General features: G+C 38.1%; 2 protein-coding genes across 4 annotated transcripts in view; both read left to right on the forward strand.

Annotated features, from left to right (window-relative positions):
- Window positions 1–3,305, forward strand: part of rangap1 (Ran GTPase activating protein 1) — a 12,311-nt gene extending 9,006 nt beyond the window's left edge. The window contains exons 13-16 of one of the 3 annotated variants that reach the window (XM_015387902.1): window positions 720–825; window positions 1,152–1,240; window positions 1,351–1,514; window positions 2,713–3,304. In XM_015387902.1, the coding sequence (XP_015243388.1) occupies window positions 720–825; window positions 1,152–1,240; window positions 1,351–1,476 (321 nt within the window). In that variant the 3' untranslated portion in view covers window positions 1,477–1,514; window positions 2,713–3,304. Of the gene's footprint in view, window positions 1–719; window positions 826–1,151; window positions 1,241–1,350; window positions 1,515–2,712 lie in introns of all 3 variants that reach the window. The other 2 variants (XM_015387901.1, XM_015387903.1) reach the window with 2 other exon arrangements.
- Window positions 3,306–4,658: 1,353 nt separating this feature from the next.
- The window catches only part of chadl (chondroadherin like), a 9,307-nt gene continuing 3,117 nt past the window's right edge, over window positions 4,659–10,848 (forward strand). Inside the window, exons 1-6 of the mRNA XM_015387925.1 lie at window positions 4,659–4,814; window positions 7,212–7,406; window positions 7,503–7,658; window positions 7,748–7,893; window positions 8,021–8,259; window positions 10,458–10,726. Coding sequence (XP_015243411.1) covers window positions 4,659–4,814; window positions 7,212–7,406; window positions 7,503–7,658; window positions 7,748–7,893; window positions 8,021–8,259; window positions 10,458–10,726 — 1,161 coding nt within the window. The remainder of the gene's footprint in view (window positions 4,815–7,211; window positions 7,407–7,502; window positions 7,659–7,747; window positions 7,894–8,020; window positions 8,260–10,457; window positions 10,727–10,848) is intronic.

Genomic DNA, 10,848 nt, shown 5'->3' on the forward strand with positions numbered 1-10,848 from the left:
CGAGTCCCTCCCGGATGACCGAGCTTCTCACCCTATCTCTAAGGGAGAGCCCAGCCACCCTACGGAGGAAACCATTGCAGCTATAAAGAAAAGCCACGCTTCAAGAGTCTTTGCAGCATCTCTGAAACAGATAAATACGAGAGACTTGTTATAGCCCTTTAATATTAAAAATGTCATGGGAATGATGTAATAAAGGCTTTGGGACGGTTTCTATGGGTACTGGTAAGGCAGCGAGAAGTGATTTTTCAGAGATCTGGGAAGTTTTTTGTTCACATGTCAAGGAGGGGCACTTGACTACTTTGTTCCAATGGAGAGAAAGCAAAATTTCTGATTTAAAATATTTGTGGGTATAGCTCTATTCAGGCCCACAAATGGCCAAAAAAATTTTGCGCTGTTAATGCTTTGGCCGCCCGTTGGAAAAGAAATTAAAAGCACAAATTGTGCTCCAGAATTAACATCCATGTTTACTTTAGCAAGCAGACCACGCTCCCTACTTGTGATGTCTCCCTTTACTAAGTATTATTAATTCAGTTCACACAGGAGATGACATACAAGTAGCATACATTTGGAAATATGAAACATTTGGAAACATGAAAGACCAAAGAAATACCATCAGAACTGAGAATTACAATTGCCTGCTGTGTGAACATGGCCTCAGTGTGGAAAAGTCTAACTTAGCAGTAAAATCCACAAACGCTTCCATCTGTTTCTCCATCCAGGTGGACGTGACCGATGCAAGAAAGACAGCTGAAGCCTTCTTGAAGATCGCGTCTGTGTATAAGGAGGATATTAATGATGTCAAGAATGCAGTGCTGGATACGATTGGTAAGAAGCATGAACTTCGGTTGGGTGTATGGTTCCTGCTTTTATTCACAATGTGGCCTAATGTTTTTATTCATTTTTTTTAAAAAACGTTTTATCTTTTTTGGCATTTAATGACTCCTAGAAATAAATGGTTGAAATATTTTTATTTTAAATAGATTTTTACTCAACTGTTTGATGTAGTTTATGTGGTATAATCACGGGAAAATTCCATCGTATAAAGTTAACCCTATGTAAAACTGCCATTGTAACATGGCTGTGGTGTGTTATTTAGTAGTTTCAGAGTTTGAGTTAAAGTTTCTCAGCTAAAACAAGTTTTCTCCTCCCAGACGCCCTCTTGAGTAAAGCCTTCAGCAGTCCTTCGTTTCAAGGTTACAGCTTCGTGTCCATCCTGTTAGTGCTTCTGGGGCTCATCAAGGTAAGCTTTATCAGGACACCATCAACACGTTTGATTTAGCTTTGTCCGGTCTTCAGTTGTCCTCTTGTTCCCCCCATCCGTCCCACCATCCTGCCCTCTGCGCTGCTCAGAGTGAGGACAAGATCAAGCCCGTGCTCGTCGTCCCGGGTCATCTCCATGCCTTGGAGCACGTCGTTCGGCAGGACTACTTCCCCAAAGAAAACGTGGCAGTGCTCGAGGCGTTCATGTCTCGGTAAGGGCATGGTGAATGAGCCAATCAGCATGCAGCTTCCAGGTACAAAATGCAATGTTTACAAACCCCCTGTTTGATGGTGGTGGACACTTCAATAACTGTGGCTTACTGTAGGGGTTTTTATGGTTTGGGTGTTAAAATCCAGCAGCAAGGGGATGTATTTCAGCAGTCTGTGGGGTTGTCACAACCCTTGAAATGTTTTTCTTTTTACAAACTTCGTCCCATTGCAACAAATTGTACTAAACTGTTTATTTGACTAGATGATTTCATGAGAAAGCGGTTCATCATCATTAATTAAAAGGTTCTCAGTATCCTCTAAGAACTAAAAGCAGAAAAAGACATGATTGTTTAGTTTTCTTTAAGGTGAATGAAAACTTCCCTACAGGTATAGTGGAGGGTGTTCTTTTGGGTGTTGGATCATCTAAGTAATTGTCAATCATTCTGGTGATATGTACGTAAGGCCGTCCTACATTCTCGTCCCCATTTTCACCTAACCCTATGCCGAGAAATACCTCCCCTATCGCAAACTGATGAGAAAATAGTTTGTAATATGAACAAAAAGTAAACTTTTTAACATATTCCTGAGGTTTTAGGATATTTCATATGCGCGTCTGCCCTAAAATTTTAAGCCTGAAGTAGTGGAAAATTACAAATCTTTAGAAATTAAGCTTTTATGAGCGATGCAAACAGCAACTTTTAAACTGAGCGTGCATGAGGAGAAATGGGCTTGTGCATGCTCATGCATGCATTAAATAGGCATTCCCTCTTGGTAGCGGGTACAGGGTTTTACTTGTGCATTTTTTTTTCTAGTGGAGAGGGCGGGTCTTTTCAAAATTTTCTTGAAAATCCTACACTATACCTTTAAGATGCTTATTCACCTGGTCTGTGATGGCCTTGGATGTTTAAGTGAAAACATTAGTGAATAAATTACATTATGAAAACCAGGAAGCAAAGCTGAGATACAGATAGGCATTAAACATCCTAAACTTTTAACGCCTCAGATTTTGTTGAACATAAATGCATGTAATCCTTTTTTCCAAATGTATTTCTAAAATTCTTTGAATCGTTTATCATTTCCTTCCATTTTACAGTAATGCACTACTTTGTGGGGGCCTAATAAATAAAATCCCTTTAATAACTACATCACAGTTTGTGGTACTATGATACTTCTGCAATGCTCTGTAGTGCAGCAGTGATGATGTTTAAGTTGTCGGTTAAAATTCTGTGCTGTCCTCCACAGGAGCAACAAATCCTTGGAGTCATGTGGAAACGCCAGAAACGGCCTCCAATCCACACTGCAGAGAGTCCGATCTCAGAGCTGAGGCTCATGGACTGAACTCTATTCACTGATGGACCTTTAAACACCTCCTTAAAAAAAATTAAAAGAAGCTGCCCAGGAGAAGATCTCTATTCTGGCACAATAAGGAAAATCCCTGCCGTGTAACTAAAGCATTTCTTTATCAAACTTCTATGTTGGACTTAACTTGAAAGCAAAGCATTGGAAATGAGCTACTTTTGTCCGTTCAGTATAAGCCACAGTTTAGCAGCAACAGCAGCACCCTCTAAACCCCCGACCTGACCTGATTACAGATTACACTTCAATGTGATCAGGAGGAGATCAGACCAGGAGCTGTCTGAATCCTTAGATCTTATCTCTTTTATGTTTAATAAATTAAATATTCTCTTATTTTATTCTAGAGGTTTAATAAAGCCACAAATACGGCAAGATGTTGAGAAATATCAATGTCAAAGGGATGGTAAGTTGAACCACTCAAAAGGAATTGAAATGCTTTTCTAACCTCAGATGCTCTGTTTTTTAATTTGATTTGCAAAAATAAAATGTTTGATTGTTGGATGGCTTTGAGTCTTTGTTCCTAAATAAATATATATTCATGAAAAGTGAGTAAAAAATTTAAATCACATCCAATCCAAATATATTTATAAAACACTAACATTTCCCAGGGACCAAAGTGCTGCACAGAGAACACAATACACAAACTGAGGATTTAAATTAAATAAAATGCTAAAAGAACACAAGTAAAAAAAAAATTATAAAAACAAATGTATATAACAAAAAAATATTTAATATCGCAGGCTAACATCAACATCCCATGTAGTGTTCTAAGGTATAGAGTTGATTTTAAGAAGTGATTTAAAATCACACAGAGGTAGACTCTTAGACACCCAAGCTTCCTTTTAGTTTTAGGCACCAGAAGAAGCAGCTGACCTGAGTAAACAGGAGGGTGCAGCAGGTCAGAAATAAGGCGGAGCAAGACCATGAAGAGAATAGAAAACAAAACTTTAAAATGAATCCTACAACACGGGCAGCAAGTGTGATGAAGCTGAAATAGGGTAATGTGTTAGGAGTGCCAGATAAGATATGCTGCAGCATTTTGCACTTCAGCATTGTAGAAGCCAATACTCCCTTCATAAAGTGCATTACAGTAATCCAGCCGGGTAGTAATGATGGCCTGGATTACTGTTTCTAAATGTTCTCTGGAAAGAATGGACTTTATTTTGGTCAACTGCTTTAATTCGAAGAAACTGTCTTTGTCTACCTACAGCTACAAACTTATTTTGTCCTTTTTTGGAAAAACAGATTTAGGACAATTCTGAACATTTTAGGAATCAATTTTGTTCTGTTTCTCTGACTCTCTAAATGGGAGGCCAGTGTGTAAATTTTTTAGAGTAGCATAGAGATCAGGGGTCAAAGCAAAGGAATTTACCAAAGCCTTGTTTGCTGCCAACTGGACCGCCACAGGCTAGTATTTAAAGAACACCAAAGGAACTGTTAATGTTGGATTGGACTCCAAGGTAAGAGACACTACTGTTTGTTATTATTGTTCTTTAAAATTTGCACCTAATTTTGTTTTGGCTTTACTTTAGCTTTGTGTCTTCTTTACTTTTAGAGCTGCCATTTGGATAGTTATGTGTGCATGGCAAGTTTATAAACCATAAATTAAAACTTGTATTTTTTTTTTTCAAATAATAAGAGTAAAGGAACTGAAGAAAAAAAGGTTTGAGTTCAAGCTGTAGCGGCACATTGCAGATCGACTTTAAGTACCACAGAAAGAAATGTCTGGAGTTTTCACATTTCCAAGAACCAAAAAGGGAATATTCTATGAGACAGTGATTTCCAGAATAATCTCGGATGTTTTAATATTCTAATGCACTCTTCTGGCATAGATGCAGTTCCCTGCTGTCGTGTTCCTGCTCACTTTAGCTCTGAGCTCAACCATCAAAGCCAGAAAATGTCCCAAAGAGTGCAGCTGTGATGACGCCAAGCTGACGGTGGCCTGCATTGGTAAAAACCTGACGGAGATTCCCCTGGGTGTGCAGGAGGTGAGGAATTCCAACCCTTTTCCGAGTCTGCTGTTTGCTTGGCTTAGAAACTGAATCAAATAAGCAGGGGTTAGGATTAAAAATTTATTTATTGGGTAATCCTGAGGGTTTGGATGGAAAATGCAGAAAGATATATTTTAATTGGTTGATTTTCCTCCCTGTGCTGATACCAGACCCTGTTTGGTAAACAATCTTTTTCCACTACAGAAAAGTCTCCAATTTTAAAATAACTTAACCTGGAAAATACTAATAATTCATCCACAGTCAGTCTAACTAGTTAGTAGGTGGGTAGTAACTAGTTACATTTATTTGAGAAATTTTTAGAAAGACTTTAAGCAGTAGTTTATTTTTACTCATACTTAAGTAATACTGCAAGAGTATCACTACTTTTACTTGAGTAAAATTTCTGGTTACTCAGCAGGAGTAAGTTGTTATTTGATTTCTTTATCCCTCTTCAACATACATGCATTATGTACTGTAAAGATAGGTATCTGTAAGTTTCTTTTGAACAATTTTGAGTTTATTCTGCTCAAATGTTTTATATTTAATTATGTTAATTGTATTTTCTTTGTATTAAATCAGAATCAAGTTTATTGCCAAGTAGGTTTGCACTCACAAGGGATTTGACTTGGTGTTGATGGTACAGACAAATTAGTTATTTATACAATATAATATTTACAATATATACTATATAGCTATATACTATATACACAGTAGACTGCATTAATGTAACGCAGGGGATCTGGAGATGCTACACAGCTGTAGCTTGCAGGTCCTGAACGGGAGAGGGAGAGAGGCTGTGACAGTGTCATGGGCAGGGGCGTCAGCTGACCCAATACTATACAGGGGAAAAAGAAGAATTTTTGGGCTTTTTTTTTTTTTTTTGTAAAAAGCATAGGCACAGATAATTAATGCAAGTGTGCAAGCAAATATTTTATAGCATTTATCATTATAAAATATCATGCATAAATTGTACAATCAGATTGTTATTTTCTGCATCATTGAATATCTACCTGAACCAAACTGAATTGAATTGGTCCACTTGTGAAATTAATTGTATATCTCTAATCCCCCACTGATGAAGGCACAATTTATCTACATTAAATATCTGTCAGCAAAATTTACTTGTAAACTGAAAACTTGAAATGTGCAAATGTAAAAGGAAAAACAAAAAAACACCTGTATATACATACATGTCTATGTTTATCATTTCTATTTTGGCCCATCCTATGATGGTTTGATGGTGATGATCCTATGAGGTGTGTATGTTATGGCCAGAAAGATGGGAGAGCTGCATGTTAATTTTTTTTTGCAGTAAACGGTAGCGTCTCAGCTTAATTTTTGCAAAGCTGTCGATCAATTGTGACTGGCTTAATTTGGAAAGATCTCCTCTCTTAACTCCGTTGTGAGAGCAGACTATGAGAGTGGAGCTTTGAGAGCGGAAAATTATTTAATTAAAAAAAAAAATTAGTGCCCCAGGCACCACAATCTGATTTTTATTTTTTTTATTTTCTATACTCTAATAATCCCAGAGGGAAATTACTGCTCTGCATTTAACCCACCCCCTTGGGGAGCAGTGAGGCGCCCAGGGAGCAAAGCTGTCGATCAATTGTGACTGGCTTAATTTGGAAAGATCTCCTCTCTTAACTCCGTTGTGAGAGCAGACTATGAGAGTGGAGCTTTGAGAGCAGAAAGGGTCTTGCTCAGGGAGCCAGAGTGGCAGTGGGGGATCAAACTCACAACCTCAAGATTCCAAGCCCTATGCCCTAACCACTAGGCCACCACTCCCAGTAAAAAGGGTCTGCCGATGCCGATGGTCACGGGGGTCTCTGGGCCTTGTTGATAAGGCTGGTAGCGGTTGGGAAGAAACAGTTCTTATGGCGTGAGGTCTTGGTATACCAAATTGTAGTATAATTCTAACATAACTGTTTATACATCATTTTAAATATCAAATCAGATGCTATGAGCCGACAGTTACTCACTACTTGAGTATCCATTTTTCCAGCTACTTTTTTTTATTTTTACTTGAGTAATTTCTTAAATAGCTACGATTTACTAATAAATACATGTTAAAGTAATATTCCTCTTGTTTAAGAGAATTTTTGGGTGCTCTAGCTACCTCTGCATCCGTCTTGTTTGAAAATGTACATTTATTTTGATCAAAAGTTTCCCTGTTAACTATTATCTACCTATTAGCATTTTTCTGCTTGTCCTTCCATCGTCCATTTGGCCAACATCCATCAGTGCATATTTCTGACATCCATGTATAATACCATCTTTTTGTTCACCTTTTCATACCATCAAAAACATCCATCCACTTTTTTAGTAGGTTGCATATTTACTTCAGTATTTAGACTTTTAAGAGTAAAATGGACTGAAAACGTATTATTCCTACAGATAACCGTTAAATTGGATCTAAAGAACAACAACTTCCGGATTTTACCCAGAGGTGGATTCCTCCACACTCCGCATCTGACCCACCTTAGTCTGCAGAGGTGCAACATCTTCAAGGTTAAAGAGGGTGCGTTTCGTGGTCTTGGTCGAGTGGTCTCCCTTAACCTGGCTTACAACAAAATCGACATCCTTTACCAGGTGAGATGAGAAGGGGAAAAAGGAAAAACATGGTTCCTTCTTTGCATTTAATCTGAGTTGGAACCAAAAAGTAACATTTGCTTTATTTCTTTACAGGAATCTTTTGATGGCCTCTCATCTTTGAAGGAGCTTCACTTGGATCATAATCACATCGAGGAGATCCAGCCTGGAGCCTTTATGCAGCTCGGCTTTCTCAACATGCTGACCCTCGCCCACAACCGTCTGGTTTACATCCCCAATATGGCATTTCAGGTACTTAAATGCACTGATGGAATTAAAAGCAGTTTAAGCACTCATGCAGTTAGAAGCATTATTCAATTGTAACACTGGTGCTCTTTTAGGGCTTACAGAACATTAAGTGGCTTCGTCTCAGCTACAACTCCCTGAGTAACCTGGCACCTGAAGCCTTCGCTGGGCTGTTCAGTCTCAGACGCCTCAGCCTGGATCACAACGAGCTGCAGTTCTTCCCCACCCAGACAATGACAAGGTCGTACACTAATGTAGTACCATGACCCGAACACAGAGGGAGTTTCAGTAATTTTAGAAAAATTATAAACTTTAACTTGATTATTTAAGAGAGATAGATTAACACTAGATTGGTTCTTCCCTTTTAGGCTCCGTGAGGTGAAACGGCTGGAGCTGAGCTACAACCCCATCACATACCTGGGAGAAGAATCAGTGTCGATGGGGAAGCTGACACACCTCTATCTGGATCATATGTCCCTTCAGGACCTGTCTGACCAGGCGTTTTCCCAGGCCCGGCTCCTCTCCCATGTTGACCTCGGCCACAATCAGCTCCGATATCTTGAACCCTTCTCAGGCCCAGCAAAGCTGCACATCCTTAACCTCACCGGTATGCTGTAGCTCTGCACTCACCTTCAGTCCGCCTCAGTCGACAGTCTGGCCTTGAGCAAGGGGGGTCCTTTGCAAATACCAAGCTCCAGAGGTCTCAAAAGTATTTATGCATATTAAAAAGGAATCCTACTGTTTAAAAAACACTTTTATAGAAGTTAGAGTATCAACTTAAGCTTATTACTTGAGTAAAAGTGTAAAAGTACAATTTTTAAAACTACTTAAAGTATAAAAGTAAAAGTAATGCAGGAAAAAATGTTAAGGACAGATGCTTTACTGCACTACCCTATTAAAGAAACATTTTTCTGCAACTCTGAATGATAACTTTCTCATAATTAATTTTCTTAGTACTATAACTAATAGTAACGGTTACAAATTAATTTCACCATCTTGAAAAACTATATTTTATTTTTGGGATGTGGTGAACAACAAGTTGATGCAATACCGAGTCCAACCACAAAGAAATTAATTGTCTGGATGAAACAAATTATTTTGATGTTTTTTTTACCATTTGATTTATTTGTTAATACCAGCAGGCCATAATGAAAATGAGCTGAAAGGAAACAAAACTACTGAGTCTACTTTTAAAATGTAAGGAGTGGAAAGTAGAAATAATTGCCAAAAAATGTAAGGAGCAGAAGTAAAAAGTTGATTGAAAATTGAGAAAATAATAATTACTCCTGTAAGACATAGTCGAAATTTCTACTTAAGTAGGTAAGGAAGTATTTCTACTTTGTTACTTGCCACCTCTGCAAAGCTTGATGTATTTTATTGAAATTTTATATTGTAAACCGACACAAAAACATATATTTATGGACAGGAAAGAAAAAAACAGATGATTTTCAATGTTTTTCCAAATAAGAATCTGAACAGTCTGGGGACTGGATTTAATGAAATGTCAATGAACATCAATTTTCAACTGAGTTTCAGTTGGTTTTAGATCCATACTTTTATTGGACCATTACACAGAGCATACTTTGATCTAAACCACTGGCTGAATGTTTTACACTCTTGGAAGAGAAACCTCTGAACCAGTCCTAAGTTGTTGCTTTTTTACAGTGTGTGTAGAATGACTCTGTATCTATTCAAATATTCCTCCCACCAGTCCTAGCAACTTCCCCAAACCTGCAGAAAGAAAGCATTACCTCGGTGTGATGCTATGTGCACCATAGTTCACTGTTGGGATGGTGCATTTATTAGAATTGACATGTAAAGAGTTGAATGGACTGAATTGATCTATATTGGTGTAAAGCACTCAAAGCACTTTACACCAGAGCAAATTTGCACACAGATATGCAAATCAGCAGCCAACATAGCTTAAATGCCTTTTTGCCCAAGGGCACATCAAGATGTGGCATAACTATGCTGCCTACTCAGCTGCCCCACCCAAGTGAAAATATTAAACTCTAAACTCATTTGACCAAGGTTTTTTCTACTTATGTAAACTCTGAGGCTTGGTTTTGCCCCTTTTTTATATTTAGACACTCCCTCTGGGAGATCATTTATTTATTAATAACATCTTTCATCACCTATTTATGCAGATGAGCCTTAGTTGTACTATACTTTAAAATTTCTTAAATCTTCAAATTATAAGAATAACCTGATGGTCCAAAAGAAATAAGAAACTGGTTAAAAAATAACTCTGAGAAGTGCCTGCTCTTTATGGTTCCTCTAATCAGCCCCATCCTGCCACAACTTATGAAACAAAGGAACTGTTTCAGATCAATCAATGTCTTGAACTTAACTCTAAACCAGTTGTCTGAAACTGTCATAATTATCTGGGAATTTTATCCAAACTAGGAAATAACACTATCTTGAGGGCATTTATAATGCTTTTATTTCTTATCTTTTAGACTATTGTACTTTCTTTTTTATATGTATCAGCAAAAAAAGCCTTTAATCGCCATTAAATGGTACAACAAACAAAAATCTCACATCAATACAGTTTTAATGTATTTTTAAGATTATGACTTTAATCTTCGGTGCTCCGAATTATTAACCTTAAAAACTGAAATTTAGTTCAAATTTATTGTGTTGGTATGTTTGCTGTGTTCCACACACTGTTTAGTTTGGTCTATCATATAAAAGTTAAATAAACTGCACTGAAGTTTATGCTTGTATTGAAATGAGGTATGGAAACGTTTAAGGTTTGAATTACTTTACCAAATGACTGTAAAGCAACAGTGATTTCTCCTCAAGGCAACCCGATCTACTGTGACTGCTACATGAGGCCGCTGAAGGAGTGGGCAACGGCTGGAGTAAAGCTGCTGGGAGCCTGTGCAGGACCTCCTCACCTCTCCGATGAGCCACTACAGGCCGTTTCACCCTCAGATCTACGCTGCCGAAGCAGGGCTGAGGCTTTGGAGGAGGAGGAGGAGGAGAAGGAGGAGGAGGAGAGTAATGGAAACATCACAACCACTGCCAAGCCGAAGCAGACAGTCAAGTGTCCACATAACTGTGAATGTGATGTAAGTTTATTATCAAATGTAGAAAAGGGTAAATCCAGCCCTCACTATGACAATAGGAAGTATAAATATTAGTATAATCTTCAGGGCCGGCCCAAGGCATAAGCAAACTAAGCAATTAGGGG

This window comes from Cyprinodon variegatus, unplaced genomic scaffold, assembly GCF_000732505.1.
Source record: "Cyprinodon variegatus isolate N-32 unplaced genomic scaffold, C_variegatus-1.0 Scaffold407, whole genome shotgun sequence".
Taxonomy (NCBI): domain Eukaryota; kingdom Metazoa; phylum Chordata; class Actinopteri; order Cyprinodontiformes; family Cyprinodontidae; genus Cyprinodon; species Cyprinodon variegatus.